At 34.2% G+C, this 23,896-nt stretch overlaps 3 protein-coding genes across 9 annotated transcripts; 1 reads left to right on the top strand and 2 right to left on the bottom strand.

The window, feature by feature from the left end:
• Nucleotides 1-538: 538 nt before the first annotated feature.
• On the bottom strand, nucleotides 539-3,891 carry LOC140820848 (GATA transcription factor 8-like). 3 transcript variants are annotated; one of them, XM_073181219.1, is made up of 4 exons: nucleotides 3,604-3,891; nucleotides 3,261-3,534; nucleotides 2,113-2,351; nucleotides 539-1,552 (listed from the first exon to the last, which is right to left on the bottom strand). In XM_073181219.1, exons 3-4 carry the CDS (start codon nucleotides 2,326-2,328, stop codon nucleotides 908-910), a joined length of 861 nt encoding a protein of 286 aa, XP_073037320.1. In that variant the 5' UTR covers nucleotides 2,329-2,351; nucleotides 3,261-3,534; nucleotides 3,604-3,891; the 3' UTR covers nucleotides 539-907. The 3 variants fall into 3 exon arrangements, with proteins under 3 accessions (XP_073037320.1, XP_073037328.1, XP_073037312.1); XM_073181227.1 differs by having other exon boundaries at nucleotides 3,692-3,891; XM_073181211.1 differs by having other exon boundaries at nucleotides 3,261-3,891.
• Nucleotides 3,892-5,384: 1,493 nt separating this feature from the next.
• On the bottom strand, nucleotides 5,385-11,755 carry LOC140820840 (protein ENHANCED DISEASE RESISTANCE 2-like). The gene is made up of 20 exons (XM_073181205.1): nucleotides 11,259-11,755; nucleotides 9,914-9,988; nucleotides 9,767-9,820; nucleotides 9,564-9,676; nucleotides 9,305-9,435; nucleotides 9,186-9,232; nucleotides 8,995-9,095; nucleotides 8,706-8,801; nucleotides 8,571-8,635; nucleotides 8,239-8,310; nucleotides 7,952-8,098; nucleotides 7,560-7,858; nucleotides 7,405-7,468; nucleotides 7,141-7,316; nucleotides 6,908-7,009; nucleotides 6,647-6,697; nucleotides 6,415-6,558; nucleotides 6,166-6,261; nucleotides 5,978-6,079; nucleotides 5,385-5,511 (listed from the first exon to the last, which is right to left on the bottom strand). Exons 1-20 carry the CDS (start codon nucleotides 11,409-11,411, stop codon nucleotides 5,407-5,409), a joined length of 2,193 nt encoding a protein of 730 aa, XP_073037306.1. The 5' UTR covers nucleotides 11,412-11,755; the 3' UTR covers nucleotides 5,385-5,406.
• A 2,647-nt stretch (nucleotides 11,756-14,402) lies between these two features.
• Nucleotides 14,403-22,011, top strand: LOC140820817 (N6-adenosine-methyltransferase non-catalytic subunit MTB-like). 5 transcript variants are annotated; one of them, XM_073181194.1, is made up of 7 exons: nucleotides 14,403-14,539; nucleotides 15,365-17,915; nucleotides 18,091-18,174; nucleotides 18,301-18,405; nucleotides 18,673-18,781; nucleotides 20,572-20,723; nucleotides 21,487-22,011. In XM_073181194.1, exons 2-7 carry the CDS (start codon nucleotides 15,378-15,380, stop codon nucleotides 21,922-21,924), a joined length of 3,426 nt encoding a protein of 1,141 aa, XP_073037295.1. In that variant the 5' UTR covers nucleotides 14,403-14,539; nucleotides 15,365-15,377; the 3' UTR covers nucleotides 21,925-22,011. The 5 variants fall into 5 exon arrangements, with proteins under 5 accessions (XP_073037295.1, XP_073037283.1, XP_073037287.1 ...); XM_073181182.1 differs by having other exon boundaries at nucleotides 15,311-17,915; XM_073181186.1 differs by having other exon boundaries at nucleotides 15,304-17,915.
• Nucleotides 22,012-23,896: the final 1,885 nt, after the last annotated feature.

Here is a 23,896-nt window from a genome sequence, read left to right as displayed (position 1 = left end):
TATATAAAAAAAATTGACTCATGAGACGATATCATAAGATTTTTTGTGCTTAAATTGTTTATATGTCCCACACATTTTAAAATTTAAAAATAGATATTGCTATATCCGACATCAACTATCCCATACAAATAAATGACAAGATACCTCAATTGTTTCCATGACGGAGCTGTAGTTTTCGGAATACAAATTCAAGTAAAAAATAACATAATATAAAGCACTGTTTGGTGCGAAATGACAAATTAATTGATTACATATCTTTGTTTCATCTGAATTTTGACTGAAGTTAGCAAAATGTCACTGTTGATTTTTCTGATCCACTGACTTGTTCAATTTTAGATTTTGGTCGATTAAGTTTTGAAAGTTTGATTTCTGTAAACTAACTTTTAATTTCGATTATTTTGATCAAATTGATGATGTCACCGGAAAATTTTGACACAAGACTTGTCGGATCTCACGTCAATAATTGGAGCAGAATAACCGAAAATTAAAAGTCATTGTACCAAAACCAAACTTCGAAAAACTGGACTAAAACCCAAAATTGAATGAGAAAGTCGTCTAATGAATATCATATATTCTAAAATCTAAGCATCAATCAAATGAAATGAGCAGATTCATACTCATCACCATTCAAGAATCCCTACAAGTAGCATCGACTGCAAAGACAAGCTGACCCGAGTAGAGAAGAACTGTAATTGCAAAGTTCATCACTACTCCTAACCTTGGCCTATAAAACCACAACTGCCTACACTCTTTCTACCATCTAAACGACACTCAAATATCCATTACATTACTGAACAAATCACTAATAGTCCAAGAAAATCGATTGAAACGAGCATGAAGAACTGACTGAAGCTAGACATACTATGCCAAACAATCAGGAACAAGCTCGTGTTTTGGAGCAACAAGATTAGTAGCAGTTTTTATAGTTGCTGTGTTTTGGGACGACGTTGCTTCTCATCTCCATCACTTTCTTGTGGGAATTTGAGTGGAGAGATGGAAGGAATGTGGGGCTAGCAGCCGGTCGGTACTGGGGGAAGAGACGACCCGACTTGTGGCGAACACCACAAGCATTGCAAAGCGTTTTCGGGCCCATGGGACCAGCCCTCCATTGAGGAGTCTTGGTGATTTCACAATGCAAGCATTTCTTAACTGGTACAGGTGGAGGGACCCGATGTGCATCTGTTGGTTTCTGTTTTCGGTTCGGTTCCAATCCAACAGGTTTCAAGACCCTTTTCATCGGTGTCAACTCGGTGGAGGAGGATGCAGGGGAGATGAGTCGAATGGCATCCCTTGTATTGGAAGTCACAGGCCGAGGGCGTTTGGTTCGAGCTCGTTGTGTACCACGGTGATTTGTGTCGGGAGGTGTAGTTTCCTCCCCAGAAAAAGAGCTGTTGCTATCCTGAATAGAAACAGGGCTAGGGGATTGGAAATGTTTATGCGGCGGCCCGGTGTTGATGCACGAGACCTCTTTTCCCATGGTCGACCCGCCTCCACCAGAAAACGACTCCTCCACAAACGTCGAAAGCCATTCAAGTTGCACAATGTCTTCGTACTGAGAAATCAGAGGAGATTCAAGAAACAAACATCCTGTGCATGTAATGCATAAACACCTTACAAGCCAAAAGGTGGCGAAAACTAAAAATAGTCGATCCATTTTATCTTCACTAAGAAGCTAAACTCACTTTGTTCAGCTTCTAATCGTTCTAAACCATTGTCACAAAATTCAAATACAATACCTGTAATAAACATTCATCACACAAAATGTAATCTTGTTGTATTAAGTGGATCAGCTAATCTAAACTACATATTTGAAACTTTCATACATGTTTGTATGTGTATTTGTTTATCTTCAAACTTAACACACACACGTCCCACCATTTAACAAGGTCAGAGATGAAGTACATAAAATGGTGAGATTTCAGCTTGATGTTGCATTCTGACAAAGACAATTTGCCAAAAAAAATTTGTCGTTGGATTTATGTAAAATCAACATGGTAATAACAAGTTCGCTTCATTAACACATATCACACATGATTGGACTAGAGTGTCCCCGAATGCCATTTCAAGATCCGTTAAAACTGATGGGAATCATGTGATAAGGTCTATGCTCACCGGAACAAAGAGCTCCGCGGAGAGGTCAGGTGGGGCGGTGCAACGGTCGGTTTTCTCCAGCAAAGCGCTGTTCCAGATGCTTGGGATATCCTTGGAGTCACAAGAAGTTTCGAAATTCACACCACCGGACTCATTTTCAGGTGGGAATTCTATCAATTCATCAACTTGTTCAAAGAAGGTTGTGCAGTCAATCTCATCCATGAAATTTGATTCCATCACTCTACTCTGACAGAACTTTTCTGGCAAAAAAAAAAAGAATGGAGATGAGAAGAAGTTGGGATACAGCTTATACAAGAATATACACGCTGTGTAATATAATATATTCTAAGCCAAGTAAATGCATGGAATGATCAAGAGAATTTAGGAATGGGGCTCGATGCTAGTGTGCGCATGATGTGGATTAGAGGGGCCATGAAGGGGACTTTGCTGGTGTGATGACGCTACGAGCTAGCCAAATCATGCTTGCCAGCTTATGGGGAGATGGGGTCCCAGGCGCATATTAGCAGAAAGGATAAGCTTTAGGCGTAAAGCAATTTTGGATTCTGGTCCATAATAACAAAAAACACAACCGAGGACACTTGAAATAATATGCAAAATAAACATGAAAAGTTGGAAAATGAGATGAATACATACAGTTCATCTGAAGTAAATGTGAATAAGGGATTGTATAGACGGTGCCATGCTAAAAAAATGTTATTTTTCAGCAAAAACCAAACAAGAAAGAGAAATTTAATGCCAAAATGCAGAATTATGGAACAAAATCTGGAAATATTACTATTATTATTTGGTGGGATTCTGGGAAAAACCAAAATAATGAGCAAACCTTAAAAATTTAAGACTGTAATAGACTAATTTGGTGCTAGAGAATGGGATGGAGATGGTAAGTAAACACAGGAACAATGAACTTAGCCAGGAAAATTTTAAAGTAATTATTTCTGAAAATGGTCAATTTGAGCAAAATTCAAGTGATAATTAAGCTAAATATGACAATTATCAAGAAAGGTTACTCACAGGAAAGAAACTGCAAAAAAAAAAAAGACGAGTAGTTTGAATGGACTCATTTCGAAAATAACTTGCGATAATAAAGATTCAAAGTTCAAACTTTAAACAATTCCTTGAGAAAAGAGCAAAAAGATCCACACATTCACCAATTTCTCAACCTTCTTCTACTCTGCCAGCAAAAGGGGGGCCATAGAAAACCCAAAAGTGGAAGAGAGGACACAAAAATCGACAATTTTGGTCATAAAAAGCCAATCATATCCCAAATTTCAGAGCGTTACAGTTTTGTAATAAATTTTGTCACTGCACCTAGATTAAAAAAAATAGAGACAAATACAGTGCTCAAACTCCACAAAATGCCCAAGAAAATGTGCAGAATCCTTTGTCAACTCCACAATTCCCAAGAAAGCCAAAAGGGCAGGTCTGAAACAAGAAACACAGAACTCCAAAATGCCGTAAAGGTAAAAAAGAAAAAAGAAAAAGAACCAAAACCTCTATGCTACTATTCCTCCATCACTACTTTCTCTGAAACTCTACAGTACTTACATGTAGGGTGTATGTATGTGCACAATGTGTCTACCTGTTATTCTGTTTATTGAGTTATTGTACACATAGAGGATAAATTTGAAAATGGGAAGTAATGAATGAGAAAGGTTCCATGGCTGGTGGGTTAAAGATTCTCGCTTCATTGCAATTTGCAATGGAATTAGTTTACCGTCACCCTTTTCACTGTAGTCAGTAGTAATGTTCAAGTCTCCTTGGATAACAGCGTTGAAATATTCACTGGTCTGAGGACGTTTATTTGATGAAATTGATAGCTTTAGGATAATTTTATTTTATGATCAGTAAGAATGAGATGAAGTTGAAAGATTAATTTTTTATTTTATTACATTTATAAATATTTAAACAAAAAATAAAATTACAAATAATTGAAAAAATTTAAAATTACATATAACTAAAATTTAAAAACTTAGACATAATTTTAAAAACTAAGTTAAAAAAATACCATATATAAATATAAAAATACACATAATTAATTACTCATCATCATGTAAATTCTAAATATGTTCGATCAAGTTCTTGAAGGAAAATAACTCTCGTACATCATTTGAAACAAATTGTGCGTGAAATTTTTTAATCGTATGAAAAAAAATTGAATTGTTTTCAGAATGAAAGTACTAGAAGTTTGATTTTTTGAAGCTGTTTTGAAGTGAATTTAAAGGAGATTGAAGAATATAGCCATTACTAGCCATTGAAGATTTTTATGCAATTATTTTTTCGATTTTTTAATTTTTCTAATGATTTTTCTATTTTTTAAATTTTTAAAGGCTAAGATGATCTTGATCATTGATCAACATCAGTCAAATCAACTTATTCACTCTTTTATATATTTTTTAAAATATTTTATTATTAAATTAATTTTAATTTTTTTTAAAAAAAATTGTTATCAATTACCGTTTGATTTGGTCATATTTTATTTAAAAAAAATGATTTTTTTTAAATAAATAAATAAAAATTACACGAGGGCTTCACTGCGCATAAAGAATCCACGCGAGGCTCGCCAATCCTCATGCGACATCGAGAAATTAGGTCTTCTTCGCACGTTGTACACGTCCTAAGATATTGAAGTACCTTAACTCGTAACTTTTATTTTAGAAGATAATATGGAAAAAAAATATTTTTCAACTCTATGATCAATTGAAAATATCCCATCAAAATTCTTTAAAAAAGTTAAAAATCAGAACTTAGGAATACGATATCACTATCTACATTCTTTTTAATAATGTAACAAGTATCAATGAATTATGTATGAACAGAAACTGATAAAATAATATGATTCATATTTGCATTTGACAAAAACTTGTGTGAGACGGTTTCATGGGTTGTATTTTGTGAGACAGATCTTTAGTTGGATAATCCATGAAAAAGTATTACTTTTTATGCTAAGAGTATTATTTTTTATTGTGAATATGAGTAGGATTGACCTGTCTCACATATTGTGATCCATGAGACGGTCATGAGACCTACTCTTAACATTTATACGTAGATAAAATAAAATATTATCTTTGTTAATTACAATATCTTATTTCATTTATTTAAAGAATCAAAGGTTTTTCCGTAGTTACAATAAGAATTAATATGAAATCTTCATGAATCATTTTCACTCTACAAAATTTAGCCCCCCACCTATGACTCCAATGCCTCAAACTAATGAGACTAAGTTAGAATACATCAGTTTGAGGTTCTCTCTTCCTTCATCTACGTTCATAGTCAGAGTTCTTTTATGTGGCTCGACTAGATGATACGTATAGAGTCAGTCGAAACCGACTTTGCTGCGTCTAGATGATTCAGTCGGCACGTTCCAAGGAGGACTTCCGGCAACTCCTCTTGAGTGTTACCCTGTAAGTTCAAAACAAACACCATCAAACAATTTAAACCAAGAGTCAACCACAGAATCTTCACAAAAAGGATAAGATCCACCATCATATGTTTGCATGATAACATCATGCACAACCCTTCATCATTTTTATCATAGACTGCTTTAAATTCATAGAAAATGAAAGGGGCAAAACCAGATATTTGATCCAGGGAAACAGCGAGTGATTTCGTGCTTTTTCAAAGGTTTATAAAACATGGGGGGGGGGGGGGGTGGGGGTGGGGGGGAGAGGTATGTGTGCACTAAGTAATAATATAAACCGTAAGACATTTAATGGTGTTGTACTTAAAATAAATAAATCACTGTGATAATATATTCAAATCTTATAGAACATATAGTTTGATCACTCCTGTATTGATAGGCTGGCAAGACACTGGAGACCTTTGTTGCTTCCTAACATAAACCTAGTTGTCAGTACTGCTGTTTTACCTGTATCAAAAATGCCATTTCTATCACAAGATTGCTCAAGTAACCAAGAACGAGGCTAACGACTCCTCTTGCCACTGTCGATGAGCCAACATTGATATCCAGCTGAAAATTTGAACATTTCATTTTAAAGATGTGGATGTTTTTAACTCAACATAACAAAAGGCTCATCCTCATTTAGTATGTGATACCTCCAAGTAGTTTTTTCCTCGATAATAATTCACTTCAAGCGCTTGCCCGAGCAAACAAGATTTTTTACCAACACTCTGTTTTACTATCCAAGATCCCTGCATAATCACTTCAAATGTAAGCCTCATCCTATTTTGTATCATGCAGAAAAAGTTTTACAGGGAGACAGATTCAAAATATTTGACTTTAAAGGATAAAGGTGAAAAATTTATAAAACTGAAAAAAGAAAAGCAGCATCGCTACAAAAGAACCTTTGAAATGTATGGTATAAGCTTGAATCTTGAGTTCCTAAAAGCATCATCTCCATTGACAAAACGCTCCAACAAGGGCGTTTCATTTAGGGGTGTTTTTAACATGTAATATAACGCCAGATTGTACATTGTTGTACCAGGAACCTGATTTAGTCGCAGATGGAACACATATACTTTAAATTTGAGATCATCAGGAACATGGGAAGTATCAAAGAAAAGAAGTAAGATCTACCTGTATGTTCATGACAAAAAAGAATTCTGGACCTCCCCTATCTGCATATTTCTGCATATTTGTTAATTAAAATTTGATGTTAGACTTTCTCTTTATACATGTATGTGTTAGTGTTTACTAAACGAGGGTTAAAGGCACCTTTCTATGAACCATTCATGCCAAAATGAGATTATCGTTTTTATAAAGTTTGTGTTGCAAGTATAAACAATTCAGAAGTTCAAGGAGTCAAGATTAGAAGATAAAAAAATCTATAACTGAAACCTGAACAATGCCTCCAGGACGACCAGCAAGATCATCTTCACGCTTGTCGGATCTTAGCCAATCTGCAGCAACCATTTGCATCAATGTGCCCTTCGCCTTAATCTAACAAAATAAAGTGTTTTCCAGGAGATTTTAATCATGATCATGTGAAATGAAATTATATAAATACAACTATTTCATGATCTTAGAATAGAGTATATGAATGAAGTGAATAAAAGATATCAAGATGTGACCTTTTGACGGTCTTCGAGATAATTATCACCACGGACGAGGAAGGATGAAGGATCAGCAGCTGCCCAACTACAGGGCATGTTGAAGCATGAATCTTTTGGAAGTGTGGCTCCATAACAGCATGAGACAATTCCCCCCCAAGACAGTTCTTGCAAGTCGACATAGCCCTTTTTCTGGACTGCAAACATTATGTATTTCAAGTCATTTCTAATTTTTTTAACTTCACATATATTTGTTATGGTAAGTTGCTTCTAAAATGGACTAACCTGCAAGATCATGCAATTTTTTCACAAAATTAGCAGCAGACGACAATTTTGGCTGGTAGATGTCCTGAGCATTTCAGATTGAAAGAGCATGTCATAAATATATTTCACCAATGAAAAGTTTTCAAAACAAGATGAGGAACAGGTGTATAAAATACCACGTAACAAAATTCTGGGGATGTGTCAGAAGTCCACCCATTATCTGATGTCTCATCATCGAATGGTTCAGGAACATCGAAAAATTCATCAGCAGCATCATTTAGTCCCTTAAGACTCGAAGCTTCAGAAAGAAGTTTCAATCCCTCGTCTTCTATTATTTTCTCCACCATTTTAATGTTTACTTCAGTTTTGATCTCTTCCTTCTCACTCTGAGGAATCCCAACCTCCATTGCGAGCCCACCCAATAAAAACTCATTTGTAGCACTTCCTACCTTAGCTCTGAACATCTCTCTCAAGGCTGCATTGTGAGAAAACGATGCTTGCCATTAAGAAAACCCACTTAGAATCAGTCAGAAGTATTGTTTAAATGTACATAAGATGTGCACTTCACCTGCGACCCTCCCAAGCATACGGATAGTTATTGATCTTGAAGATGCTTTCCTGAAACGGGATTTCCAAAACCTCCAATCGACAGCGAGCATGTGTTTTATGACACATTCTTTACCTTGTATTGCAGGAGTTATCACATATCCACCGCCTGCTCAATTACAAAATACAAAAACACTGAAATGATCAATACATACAAAGATTTGATATCCATTTTCGTTCTCAACCTATCAATTTTAGATGACACGCATTCCGTATATTGCATCAAATCCAATTCAAGGCATACATTACTTTTAAGGCAAGCTCGAACATATCCATTTTGTGGTGGACACTTTCTGTGGATCACAGAGTGGTAAAGAATCACTGCAACAAAAACAATAGAATTATAAAGTCCATGTATATTAACATAAACTCAACAAGATGCAAGAACATGAACACGAAAATGAAAATAATAGTTTAGCTATGGCTTTAACTTTTATCAAGTTCATGTCTATAATAACATAAACTTGACACAATACAAGAATATGGAGACAAAATGATAATAATCGGTACTACCCTTTAACTTTAATTACAGCTTTAACAGCTATCAACTTCATAACATCAGTTTCTGATTTAGGGAGTACCATATGTGCCATCATCTTCCCTTCTCCAATAACGGCGAAGCAGCAAATCTCTTCGTTTCATTGCCCTGAAAAAGGAAATGTGATTAGTGATAGCATTATATTTTAAAATGTATTCTTGTAAGTTACAAGACTGACCATGGTAACCAATGATTATATAGTTGTATGTGTATTATATCTGTATGACCATCAAGATGCTCAATCACACTTCCCCTGTAGAAACAGAAATCCCATCTGCAAAAGCATTTAAGAAGTAAAACACAAGAAAATTAGCCTACATTTCATTAGACAAAGAAGTAGAAGATGATAGGTAAATCTTAGTCGCCTTCAATCTCATAAAGTGTTTTTAGAAAGTTTAAAAGAAACTTCATATTTCCATGTTTATAGCGGAATTTTCCTAAAAGGAAAATAAATATGGGAGCCTTACTCAGATTTTGAAGTACCAAGAGACATAAGGGTATGGAAAACGACTTCTGAAGCTCCATCAATCACACCAACGGCCATTATGGCAGGGTGATCGTCCCAATGCTGTAAACAAAAATTCAAAAACAAATAAAAAGAATGGAATCATGTCATGAACTCTAAGGGATCAACCATAGATGAGTAGAAGGAATCCACCTTTCCATTGGAATCTCTGTCATTTGCTTCCTTGAAGAGACGCAATCCTAAAGAGGCAATATAAGAAAATTTCTTTTGCCAAAGAAGACAATTAAAAAACCAAACATTCAAGTAATTACCATCATGACAGCCAAATATTTTCCATGGTGAAGGACCAATTACATCCGAAGTCATGGCATTTACATGTTCAGAAGATGCTGAAGTCCAGTCGATAGACCTTTTATTTGTCATTCTCTTTGAAACACTTAAGCTGTTAAGCCAAAGGTAAAAAACAAGATTGTGCAAGGATAATGGCAAGATACCTAGGCAAAAGTAGTCTCAAAATTTCCATAACTGAATATTTTCAAGCTATAGGTAACTTAATTGGAGAAATCTCACCTGAAAGGCTGCCATCTCCTTTTGGAATAATCTGAGTTAGTCACAGGGTCAAGAGCTGTGTCCTGCAAAGAACGAATCCACCTAGCAGCTTCTTCTGAACTGGTTGCCCCCAGCTATTAAAATTTAGAATGTGAAGGTCATTCGCCATTACTATTGTCTTGTCTTCTTCGAAGAGTTAAAATAATCCAGAATGGAGAGCTCACCTTAAGCTGATCGTTATGATTAGAAGTATTGTAAAGGGTGAAAATAAAAAAAATCTGTACATTACAAGATAAATCATATAAGTATAAAAGGTAATACAAATTTTGCTCTTTGCTTACGATTACCTACACATCCAAAATTAATTTTACTTTCATATGATGACTCTCTCTTCCATTGTCTGTAACACGAATGCAGGAGTCTATTATTGCACTTCTCACTGGCTCCTGTTACAAGAATGGTCAATTCATACAAAAAAGCAAAGGATCAGGATTAGCAAAAGAAGATGATATACACTCTTAGCAATAGTATCCACTATTTTTTTCTCTATACACTTGTTGCATGGCACCAAAATTTCATGAAGGACAAAAAATGAACTACGAGAGGATCCATGGTTGACTAAGTGGCCAGCAATGGAACCAACAATGGTTGAGCGATATCTTTCCCCAGTCAAACAAGAGAAGCACGTTGGAAAAATGAGTGATCTGCATGTTCAATTTTTTAAAGGGTAAATTGTGCCCTCCTGTTTTGTTTTACTCGCAATTACTTCATATTGAAATGATACTCACTCACCTAAATAGAAATCATCGTTATTTCCCCATATAGGAAGTGGAAGATATGAATATATAATTCTCAACCTCATATGGAAACTCCTTTATTTAATTACCCTCAGTCGAATTTGCTGTCTACATTTGACAATCCTTGATCTTTATATAATAATCAAACATAGTCCAAAAGAAATCTTATAGAAATGCTGGCAGATAACAAATTTTATTTGTTCTCCCAAATATAAATCGACAGACAACACGAGATAATCGATATCAACTCTGTTCGGATATGCTTTCAGTTGAAATTAATATCAAATAAGTGGTCCATTGTGAATATCCAACTTTCTGATAAATAAATTGAGAATATTATCTAATTGATTCCTTTGTACTTATTTGCTGGTCAAAGATAGGAAGAGTAATGCAGCAACCATTGTAACTATCCTTGTAACACCAAACCAATTGTTAAAACAAAGAAGTTGAGATATTTGTAACACAAATAAATAGAAAATTATATATTCAAAATTTAACTCCAACAAAGTGAAAGTCGCTTGGACTATTTTATTTCAATCATTAGATGCAAAAATAAAATAAGGACAAATCAGACAAAACTATATTATGCTATCACAACACGCAGATACACAAAACACAAAGAAATCATACAAAACCATGAATTTTTTTCTCAATTATCACGAATCACGATCAAGAAAAGCCAAATCATTTTATAGGAATCAACACATAAGGGATGCATAATCCTTACATATACATAGAGCAGCCTGGGGAAAAAAATCGCCCAAAATAAATGGAATTCGTGCTAAATTCTTGGTCCACCTATCATACATGCTTGCATCATTTTTAAAACTCACACACACATCTTAATTATAATATTTGCATGTTTCCAGCGAAATCATGAAATAAAAAAGGAAAAGAACGATTAAAAACAGAAATGCACCTCTGTATCTGAAGAAGGGATAGACTTGAAGCTCTTGAGGCAGTTATCTTGAAGAATGAAGTATCTTTTACGTGAATATTGCAGCCCAAAACGGTTGAAACGAATCAAATAAAGCCACCCCCGCATCACACCTTCTCTTCCTGCCATCCCCATTTTCCCGAGACTCTAAAAAATATTACAAACAAAAAAAAAATCCCACCTTTTTCAGACGATTCCCTTTTGTTCAAAAACCCATTTGAATAACGTTCGAAGGACGTGTTATATAATATATTTGCGCATATATATACACGAAAAAATGTATATATATGCAAGCCTAAGAACATTAACAAGATTTTGGGAAGGTGGGAAGAGACCAATGGACGATCCTCTGATTCCTCCGAAGGGAACCAGAGAATCAAACGAAGAAAGTCGTATATTTTCTGGATTTCAGGCGCTGCTAATATATATGTATGGTAATTTTTTTTTCTTGTTTGTTTGTGTTTACTTGTTCTCTTCTGTTTCCGTTTGAACAGATTGGATTATGAATGTAAGTATTTATGATTATAATGACGACGACAATTATCATTGAATGGAAGTCCGCGATTCGTGAAATTACGAGTTTACCCTTATCATTTCACGTGCGCAAAACGTGCATATATATTAAAATCAATTTTGTATTAAATGATTTTTTTTTTTATTTTAATGACATTTGTATTGTAAAATAAAATGTTTTATGATTTGAAAAAAATTGGTATTTTTAATTTATAAAAAACAGATCATTACACAAAATTAATTACTATAATTGTTTCAAATTTAATAATATATTATAGATAGTATGATATATTATAGAAATATAGAAAATATATATAGAATAGATAATATGTAAGTTTAGATTTTTTAAATAATAAAAATAAATAACTGAAAAAGCTTTCATTGGAAATATATATTTTGAAGCGCGAATATTCTTACAAAAATATCGAGCATAAAAAGTAAATAAATTTCATGGATTGTCTGGGTTGAATATATGTATCATAAAATTGACATGCAAGACGATTTCAAATGAGTTTTAGTGTTTTTTATTAATCAAATTAAAATTTTCAGATAAGCCAAAATGAAAAGGCAAAAACTTGTGTGAGACGGTCTCACGGGTCATATTTGTGAGACGGATCTCTTATTTGGGTTATCCATGAAAATGTATTACTTTTTATGCTAAGAGTATTATTTTTTATTGTAAATATGGATAGGGTTGACCTGTCTCACATATTAGAATTCGTGAGACGGTCTCACATGAGACCCACTCAAATGAAAAACAAATTTTACTATAAAAATTTTAAAACTATTCTACATTTACAATCAAACTTATTGAATCCACAACCAATTGGACCCTTGTTTCTAATCTATGTTTTTCAATTTCAAAAACTTAAAATAAAATTTTTTTATTAAAAAAACAGAAATAAAAAAATGCATTAATAAGCTCCATGTGTTTTGACGAATTATATGTTCTGAATTATTTTACGTTACATCTAAATTTTTTTTCCCCATAATATGATCAAATATTAACTTTTAGATCACTAATATATATACGTCAATTTTCATAAAAATATGCGATACTTACATGATCTAAGATATTGTAATAGAGAGAAATACTCAGGGTGTAGTATAGACTAAATCATGCATTCTCGTTCTCATTGTTTTAACTTATTCTTGTCATTTATTTGATTTTTTAAGCATTTTTTAGACAGATAATGATTTTTTTTTTATTGAGAAAAATAATGGTAAGTTGAGGGCAATTTTGTAAATATGAGTTTGTTTTACTTGTTCCAATTGATTTTCAGTTGATGTGGTGATTATGATTTTTTTTTTATTTGCTCATTTATTAATCACTTTCCCCACCTTTTAGAATATTATTATAATAAATAATAATCTGCCTTTTTATATGACAAATAATACTTCATTTGACCGTCGAATATCAAAATTAGTAAGAATGGTTATTTAAATAATTATTTAAAATTATTGATATAATTAAAATATTTAATTATTATATAATTTTTTTTATAACATTTGAGATCATATTCAAATAAAGAAAATCATTTTATAATCAAATTGAATTATTTATTATTATATTCGATATATTACTTGAGTAATGTTATCACTAATAAAAAAAAGAAAAATATTTATAAAATTGTATATTACTTGTATATCAAAATTTAAAATAAGAAATAAATATTTAAAAAAAATTTATTAGATGGAAAATTTTATTAAAAATTTTAATTATTTTTTGAACATTTTAAAAAATATTTGTACTAAAATTCTAATAAAATATCAATAATAATATCGATGTATGGACCGTCATCAATATACAAAAAAATCAGGATGACATACTTTGCTAAAAAGTTGAAAAACATAATATTATATATAAAAAAATTATAATTTTTTTAAATTATTTTAGAATGTACTGAAGAACTAAATATATAAAAATAATATAAAATCTAAAATTATAATATAAATTACATGAAATGATAGGATGAATTCAAACATTTAATAGATTATTATTTATACTGCACTGTTTTTTTATATACACTTCATATTCTTTATTTATTCTAAAATACCTAATATGTCCTCAAATGACTTTTAAAAAATAATATTTTTTTTATTTTTATTTTTTTTTGAACATATTATTTTCATTTCTAAAATATTAAAAAATATATTTAAAATTTTCTTTAAAAACTATAATTTGAAAACATTTTTTTTAAATTTTTCAAAAACAGTTTTACAAAAATATTATCCAAACATACACTTAAAATTGTTTCATTTACATAAACTATTGGAATTTTTATGTGGTTTTTTTTTTTAATATACGAATAGTACACTTTGTCTCACTTTAATAAAATTTCCCGCAGATTAGAGAAAATCAAGTGATCATCAAACAACTATTAATTAACTTTGAAAATTTTATATTAACTAATTTTTAATTGATTTGATAAAATATTATTTAAAATTATAATTATATTTTTATTGTTTAACTTTATTTATAAATTTTTTCTTTCTTAAATAATCTTTTAAAATTTAATATTATATATATTTATTGTTAATTTAAAAATAATAAAATCATCGTATTTTTCAACTATATAAACAGCCACAAGGACACTAGTATTATATTTTATCTTTGATAGTTCTGTAATCGTTGAATGAATTTCCCCGTTCCGATCACCAAACATCTCGGGTTCGGATCCATCACACACAGCCTACGAGCTCCGCCGCCACATCACCGCGTGCGGCTGCAACTTCACCTTTTCTTCGAGGTCAGTAAAATGAGAATTCTGGCGTCAAAGATTTTTTTAACCGCTTTTGTTTTTGTTTTTTGATTGAATTTGCGGTTAAATTGGGTTTGAACTTTGTTCCTTAATCAGACACTAACGTGAAGTTCTCATTTTTTTAATTAAAAAATCAATGTTTTAGTGTCAATATGTGAAACCTAGTTCCACTTAATCTCTAATGGATTTGGGGCATATCTGTAAAGGATTAAAGGTTTCTTCCACGTGATAAACTATTGTATTTCTTACTGGCTTAAACTGTCTAGGATTTTGGTTTAAACTGGAATCTAATTGGGAATGTCCAGGTTGCTGTTGGGCTTTGAAGTTGTTGGTAGTGACTTTGTTCTCTTTACTTCAAATAATCCAATTTGGAGAGTATGCGTGTTTTTTTTTTTTGCTAATATAAGATGAGATGTTTTGCTCCAAGGACCTTGTCATTTTGTATCAGGGTCGGCTTTAATGTTTCTTCAGGCTAATTTTTTATTTTCCGAAACATATACTTATAATTTTATTCATTTTTTGGAGGTGGTTGGTTCTCCTGCATTCGGGCCTCTCTGCCCACCCCTACTTGCTACAGAAATCTGAATTCAATTGTCTATGGGTGTTTTCCTGAGTTGTTTGAAGTTCTTTTTTTTCATATCGTATAAAACATCCTTACTGTGAAATTCTATTTGTTATATGCTTCAGCTTATTGGCTATCATGTATGTTCACAAATTTCTTTTCCTTGATTTTATCTTCTGAAAATTCCGAGGATGCAGCTTTTGCATTAGTTAAGTGCATTTTTTAATGAAGTGAAGAGATCAATTTTTTAGGATCTTCTTTGTTATGGATTCATTCGGGTATATGAGAAATGTTTTGAAACAAGATATTGGTGATGATGTGGAGGTGGATATTGATAAGGCGAGGGATGCTGATGACTGGAATGGTGAAAATATGAGAAAGCACAGGACAGGCAAGTTGAGGAAAATAGGGAGTTTTGAAGGAGTTGATGGCTTTGATAGTAGTGGAATAAGAATAAGTACATCTGACAGACATGAAAGTCGAAAGAGAATGGGTGGCTCAGTCAGAGCTGATAGTGATCAGGATGAATGTGACAGGAAACAGTCACACTCAAAGCAGACAAAGAAAATACCAGAAGAGAACACATTGCACAGATTGAGCACTTGGTATCAAGATGGAGAAGTAGAACATAAGCTTGAGGGCAGGGATATGTCTGGAAGCAAAGGATATAGAAGAGCTGAAGAAAGTGAGAGAGGAAAATCAACTACTCAGCACTCTGAGCATGAATTTGATTTGGGTGAGGTGGCAGATAAAGATTCAAAATATTCACAGAGAACGGATAGTGACAGAGAGAAGGGTTACGGGTATGTTGAACGTGGAAGGCGTTCTCAGAGTAGATGGGATGAATCCGACGCTGTTGTTAATGCCAATAACCTTGTAGAAAGAATCGATGTCAGAAGCGGAAAGTCTTCTGATTGTAAACTTGGAAGCACGGGTGAAAGAGAAAGTGATAATTTGGAAATTGAATCGACTGATATGAAAATCAGAGATATGAAAGCAATTAATGATGAAGTTATCGAGTCTCGTGATGGAGAAGAGAGAAGAGTTAGTTTAGAAAGGAGTAAAGAAAGGTCCAGTGAAGAGAGATTTGAGGAGTATAGATTGCAGATAAAGCACACTGGTGGAGATAGAGTTTATGATAGTGAAAGGTCTTTAGATAAAGGTGAAGATGTTAAGATGGTAATGAGAGACACCACTAGGAGAGATATAGAGGGCTCCAATATGTCTAGGACTCCTGAGAAGATTGGGCGGCATCAGTTTGAGTCAGGTAATTTTGAGTCAGATTATGAAAGAAGTGGTGCTTTTAAGAGGAAGGAACAGGTAAAAAATGGGTCATGGGATGAAATAGCAAAATCAAGAGATGATAGTTGGGTCGACAAAAACAGGAACCGCCAGAATTTTAAAGATGCTTCAAAAAGAAGGCAAGACAAGCAAACTGGAGATAGTGAAACCAGCTATGGTAACAGCAGAGAGTGGGAATTGCCAAGGCGGGGTTGTGAGTGGACTGATGGTGAATATGGTCGTTTTGGTGGTAGAAAAGATGGAAGCAGGACTGAAGCCGTGAAAACCTCATCTAAGTATGGAATATCAAATGACAATTATGATGTAATTGAAATCCGTACCAAACCATTTGATCATGGAGTAGATGATTCGAGTTCAACCTTTGCCCAAAACAGTGAGGTTGTTCAACAATCTCATGCAAAACTAGCATCTGATATTGATCATGGATCTGTACAATCTGGTGAAGAGTCTAAAGATAAAATCATGGATGGTTGCCTAGCAATGCAGGATCATAACTCATGGAGGGATGACACTGAATTTCAGTCAGATAAATTTGGCGGTCAGAATAGTGTTTCGTCCAATCGTGGCGATGTTGACCAAGGTTATAGCATTGATTCTGTACCTCCACACGCTAACCAAGAGAACGGTTTCTTTAATAGAAGTACTTCACAAGGTTTTAGGGGAAATAGAATTGGGAGAGCCGGAAGGGGTAGGCCTACTGGAAGAGACAGCCAACAGTTCGGTTTTCCGGTACCCCTGGTGGGATCACCTTTTGGACATCTTGGAATTCCACCTCATGGGCCAATTCAATCTTTGGCTCCCAACATGTCTCCTGTTCCAGGTCCTCCAATATCTCCTGGAGTTTTCATTCCGCCGTTTCAGCCTGCTCCCATTATATGGCCGGGAGCTAGGGGTGTTGAGATGAATATGCTACCTGTTCAACCAGGTTTTCCACCTATTCCTTCTGGGCCGCTGGTGCATCGATTTCCCCCTAATGTAGGAAATCCACAAAATAGTTCTCTGCTTTTCAATTCTTTAGGGCCTGCAAAAGGAACACCTCCTAGTATGCCTGGCCCAAATTTTAATGCCATTGCTCCAATGGTTCGTGGGCAGCTGCAGGATAAATCATCTGGAGGATGGCTTCCTAGTAGATCTGATGGACCACCTGGCAGAGCTCCCTCTAGAGGGGAGCAGAATGATTACTCTCAAAACTTTGTTGACACTGGCATGCGGCCTCAGAATTTTATAAGAGAGCTGGAACTCACTAGTGTTGTGGAAGACTATCCAAAGCTTCGAGATCTTATCCAGAGAAAGGATGAAATTGTTGCAAAATCTGCTTCACATCCAATGTATTACAAGTGCGACCTGCGAGAGCAGGTGCTCTCTCAGGAGTTCTTTGGAACCAAGTTCGATGTCATTCTTGTAGACCCGCCCTGGGAGGAATATGTTCATCGAGCTCCTGGCGTCACTGAACATATGGAATACTGGACGTTTGAAGAAATAATGAATCTAAAAATTGAGGTGTTTTCCTTTTCTCTGTATTATGTATGTGAGGGCTCCATTTAAATTCACTGGTTAAAAATAGACCGCTGCTTCTGTTTTGGTCTTATTCATGTGAAGAATTTCCTGTCTCCACGCATTCTGTGTCACTTGATAGATTTTGATTTTCATTCCCCTTTTCATAACATGTTCATAGGCAATCGCTGACACCCCATCTTTCATCTTCCTATGGGTTGGCGCCGGTGTTGGGCTAGAGCAAGGTCGGCAATGTCTTAAAAAGGTGAAGTCAGCTCATATCTGTTGTCTTTGTTTTTGTCTCTTACTTCCTTTCGGTCGCAATGATCCATTTCCTCTCCATTCCAAAATTCGTGTGATTAACTCTCAGTATCTGCTTTTGTATATTTAGTGGGGATTTCGCAGATGTGAAGATATATGTTGGGTGAAGACTAACAAAACTAATGCAACTCCTGGCTTACGTCATGATTCTCATACTTTAGTTCAACGATCAAAGGTTAGGCTGAAAGCATACTATTTAATAATGGATGTTGCCGATGTCTTGTGAGGCTTACTGTGGTGTATTTTCTTTTGTTTACTGAGTATGAGTTATGTCGTGAAAACTGTTGTGTTCTGATATAGATCACGATGCTTCCTTGGCTCCATTTTGGGTTGTATGTGCTTTTATGTGTATAAATAGGTGCTATAATTGTATTTCTATTTCCTGAAGGACCCGAATAGCGTTTTTTTTTTGTTTTTTTATTTTTATGTTATTGTGATGAAGGAACATTGCCTGATGGGCATAAAAGGGACTGTACGTCGCAGTACAGATGGTCATATTATCCATGCCAACATTGATACAGACGTAATAATTGCAGAGGAGCCTCCTTATGGTAAGGGTGATCTTGTATTTCGATAAGCTTGTTCCACCGTAGCTTCCTGTCCTGGTAATAGTAATATCTCACTTGTGGTAGTCTCTTCTGGAAATTACCCTCTCTCTTTGTAGTTCCTTTTCTCTTGAGTTAGGTGTCAGCAGTTGTGATTTGTTGTTTGCACAATTGCGAGATGTGTTTTATCTTATACCATTTTCGTTCTGTATAATGTTTGTTTATCATGAAATTGTTATGATGAATCATGCCTGAGATTATTTTTTACCTTCCTCTTCCAGCTTTTCTCATAACTGGTGCTTGCGTGAATGAACGATATCATAGAAAATTATAGAACTTCCGCCTTTTGGCTCTAGAAAATGGTAGACATTTCTTTCCCTTGTTCTCAAGGTTGTAAATGGCGGGAGGCAATGGCAGGGTGGTCACCCAGACAGTGCCTAGTCGGTTGAGTTTTTTTAAGCAATTTTTTTATAGATAATTATGCAATATAATCATTTTTATATAAAATGTGCAATTAAATAATGTTTAAACACAAAATATAATATCATCTAGATAATGTGCAATTAATATAGATTCATCATCATATTAATGCTATTATGCTAACAAAGTAATATAATTATTTTTACCAAAAACCTAAGTTTAAATTTCAAAGTTTCAATCAATTATCCATCATAAGAACAAGTAGTAGACTAAACATAACTAATTTTCCAAATCATCTACATATGCACCATCTACTACATCCATGATCCTCTCATCATTCTGACTGTTGGCGGCAGTAGACGGCGGGCAGATTGTGTGTGGTGGTTGAGAGTTGAGTGTGAAAACCAAAAATAAAATAAAGAAAGTGAGGTGTATTAGGGTTTTAATATTTAAAATTAGTTGACTTTGACTAGATTTTTAAAATTGTTGACTAGGTTTTTAAAATTGTTGACTACAACCTAAAAATCTTGACTGCCTCGCTCGCCTAGCCCACCTGCGCCCCGCCTCGGCCCGCCTGCTCGCCGCCTCCACCCACCTCCCCAACTCCGTATAGCTTGGGCCGCCTAAAACACCCGCCTCAGGCATAGGCGGTACGGTCGAGGACCGCCTACCGCCTAGGCGGCCGCCTCGACCGTCATTTTGAACACTGGTTATTCTTGTAATCAACTGATAGCTTGATTTTTAGCACTATTTTTATTCTGTAACACACACGCACACATGTTCCATTATCTGAGATGCTCTGATCTAGTGGAGAGTAGGAAGGATTTGATTGAGGCCGAGTGTGGGTCGGTGGTTTTCTGTCCTCATATGGATGCACGCACTTTAGCTACTCTAATTTTAAAGATCAATATATCATCATCGTCCTGTGTATTCGCTTCTGATACCTAGATGTCTAGGTACCCCTGTAATTTATGATGTAAAATTTCTGGATGTGTTCAATGAATTACCTTCTGCCGTGCCTCTAAAAACAGAGCAGCCTTCGCTGCTGTATCACTTGGCCATTTTCTGTTCAAATTGTGTTTTAATGCAAGTCTTCATGCTGCTTTTTTCATTATTTCAGTTTGCACAAATTTAAGCGATTAAATGGTTTGAGAGTGCCAAAGGCATATTTACATGTGTTGATAGGGCAATAGAATGGTACGATAATGAATTGCAACATAATTCTGCTGCAACTTATTTACATGTGAAGTATCCTCGTACTGTTACCGCTACCCACTCCATGCCTTGATTACTTTACGGATATTTAATAAAGTTTTCATTTCTTGGCTTCGTTGCTGTTGGTGGCATTGCTGGTTTTATATGCAATGAATTTGTAGGTTCAACTGCAAAGCCTGAGGATATGTACCGTATCATAGAGCATTTCGCCCTTGGACGAAGAAGGGTTGAGCTTTTCGGAGAAGACCATAACATACGTTCTGGTTGGTTAACAGTCGGCAAAGGATTATCCTCGTCAAATTTCCATTCCGAGGTATGTCTGGACTATATTTTGAGCCACGTGAATACATTTTTGACACCACCCTTTGCGCCTTCAATGAAACTAAAGAGTAAGAGGCTGAGTTTGTTTGCACTTCTGATCTAAGATTCGCTTCTCAAAGTTCAGTAGTTGTTAATACAGAATTGATTTTGATATATTTGTCTCTTATGATTTCCAAATAATCGATCCCTAAAATTCGAAAACAACAACCATCATTCCACTTAAATAGTTTTTTCAATTTATTGTCAAGAAATCTTGTGAAATCATCTTTAAAGTTTTTAATGTTAATATAATTTATTTTTATTTTTACAAAAGACAATCATTAAAGCAGCACATTTGGCTTGCCTAGGCTCTAGGGGCAGCCAGGTGCCCTTTGTGAAGCTTGGTAAAATACTCTTGGGCAATTTTGTCCCTATTGCACCTGGTAAAATACTCTTGTCACAATTCTTATGGTTGGATCTTGTGGGTTCGATGTATGTTCTATACGGTATTTGCCCGACTGGAACCAACAACCAACTGATATCTCTAATTTTTGTGGCATGACGAGTCTTTTTTGTCTATTGTGTATTTTACTAGCTTGTATTGGGACAGCCTCATAAGCTTAGCGGTAGGTGGCAAAATTTGTGTGTTAGGAAGCTGGAGGACAAGGGTTCAATTTTTAAAAACAACACGAGATCTGAAAATTTTCTGTCCGTATCTGCTTATGCTAGTGCTGTTGGTCTATTATTGCTGACTTACCGACTGATGTACATTTCAGGCATACACCAGGAATTTCGCTGACAAGGACGGAAAAGTTTGGGTTGGTGTCGGAGGAAGAAACCCTCCACCAGAGGCACCACACCTTATCCAAACAACCCCTGAAATCGAGTCTCTCCGGCCGAAGTCACCAATGAAGAACCAACAGCAGCAACAACAATCCGTTTCCATTTCCTTGACCACCACAAATCCCGGCAACAGAAGGCCTACTGTAAATTCACCGCAAAATCATATTGCAAATCAAGAAACCTACAGTAGCTCGAACGTCATGTCTCCTGCTCGACGGAGTTCGACCATGGAGATGTTTAAAGGACGAGAAAGTGGTCATTTCCCTCCAGATGATAGGATGTTTGATATTTATGGATATAATGCATCGTATGGCGCGGGCCGTGGAGATGTTTTTGATTTTGAGTCACATCGTGGAATGAATATGATGTAACTAATATGTAATCATTATTTCTTCATCACAATTTTTTTGTAGCATTATTTACTCTTTACATTATTTATTCAATATATCTGCTCTTTACATTTTTTTCCCACAGTTACGGTCACGTAGTACTCTATCTAGTGTGTGTATATATATATTATTTAATAATTAATTTATAATATTTGTTAATATTTATATCTCATCTAATATCAAAATCTCAATTTTCGCATTATATTTCGATTCGAAACCTACTTATAATAAAAGTTACTGACTACAAAAAAAGGAAAAAAAATCCTCATCTTTTAACTATAATTTTTCAAATGCATTAACATAATCATTATCAAATATTTGTTACCAAAGTGTATTATTATGATTTTTTTTCTCATAATTGATCATACCCAATGTTATTAGCCCGTTGCTCTATTTTGTCGACTTTTATAAAAGATTAACTCTGCATCAATTTGCTTCTGTATTCGCTTGGCCAGTATCATATTTCCCCAAAAGGGGTGCAACTTTTTCTTGAAAAAAAGAATGAAGCTGAAATTTTGCTTATAAATTTCAAAAATAAATAAATAAATATAATATACTCTTTAATTTTTTATTGACATTATACTGTAAAACTTACTTTTGAATATTATTATATGACTATCAGTTTTAGTCTTGTAATCCAATACCAATTTTGCCAGTCAAATAATTTCTACAAGTCAATGGAAGAATATATTTTTTTAATTATGGTAACATATTTACCACGATCATGTTAAAATTTGTTGAATAAAATTATAATTGAATTTGTATTTTTCGAATGCATGAAGCAATTTTCATGCAATTTGATTACAAATTGACTTATAGCTTGTGAATGCAAGTGCAATCATATTACATTACCTTTCTTCTTTTTGTTTGCATTTCTTTGAAATTATATAAATGTTTACCTTTCTTAGTGTAAATAAGATTTGAAGTAATAACGGTAAATGCATTTTGACCTCTTTAATTTTGAAATTATGTCAAAATCTTGTTAAAAACATCCTATATTTTTCAAAATATATTTTCTTTAATCCATGTTATATTTATTGTTGCCAAAACTAGAACGACATGGAATTCGCAGTGTGAATTCTATCGTATGAGTACGATAAATTTGAACCTTTCGACGGATGAAAATGGTAAAACTACCTTCAAACAATATTATGCAATGAGGGTATTGTATTATTCTCCTTTAGGAAATATTTTGAAAATTGATCTTGGTAAAACTATTTTTTTTTAAAAAAAAATAAGATTACACTTGAGATTGTTAGTTTTCAAAAAAAAAAAAAAGTTTGACTAAGTTTATTTTGATAACCTATATAATAACAACTTCGACCATTTTTGTGGTAGACGCAATAATGAAGACCTTGTTACTTCTTTTGCTATGCATAACAGTAAACACTTTCCAATCAAATGCCATTTGTTTTATTGGATCTAAAATTCATGTTTATGTTGTTAATAATCTCGGCCCAAATTCTGAACCACTCATTGCTCATTGTGCATCCAAAGATGACGATTTTGGAAATACAACGATATATGCAAATAACAACCTCCATTTTCATTTCTGCACTGCTCCTTTCAAAGATACTTTATTTTTCTGTCATCTGTGGTGGGGTTCGAAGCAACGTGCATTTGAAGTTTTCAACTATAATCACAACAGGTGTCCTGAAGATGATTGTTACTGGGAGGCGAAACAAGATGGTATTTACTTTTCTGAATATTATCCTAACGTAGTCCTCAAAAAATTGTATAATTGGGAATGATAGAAGTCATGTTTGATATCCCCTTTGTATTCAAATTTCGTTGTGCAAGTGCAACTGAAATTAAAGTTTGATTGTGAATAAAAGGTTTCTTTATTATAATTTGGGTGGAGATGTAAATTAACTAAACAGTTTGTAAGTTATTTGAAGCTCAATTCGATAAAAGCTCGTTTAATAAGACTCGTTAAGATAAATGAACTAATCTC

This window comes from Primulina eburnea, chromosome 2, assembly GCF_022965805.1.
Source record: "Primulina eburnea isolate SZY01 chromosome 2, ASM2296580v1, whole genome shotgun sequence".
Classification (NCBI taxonomy): Eukaryota; Viridiplantae; Streptophyta; class Magnoliopsida; order Lamiales; family Gesneriaceae; genus Primulina; species Primulina eburnea.
This window is presented reverse-complemented; position numbering and strand designations above follow the sequence as displayed.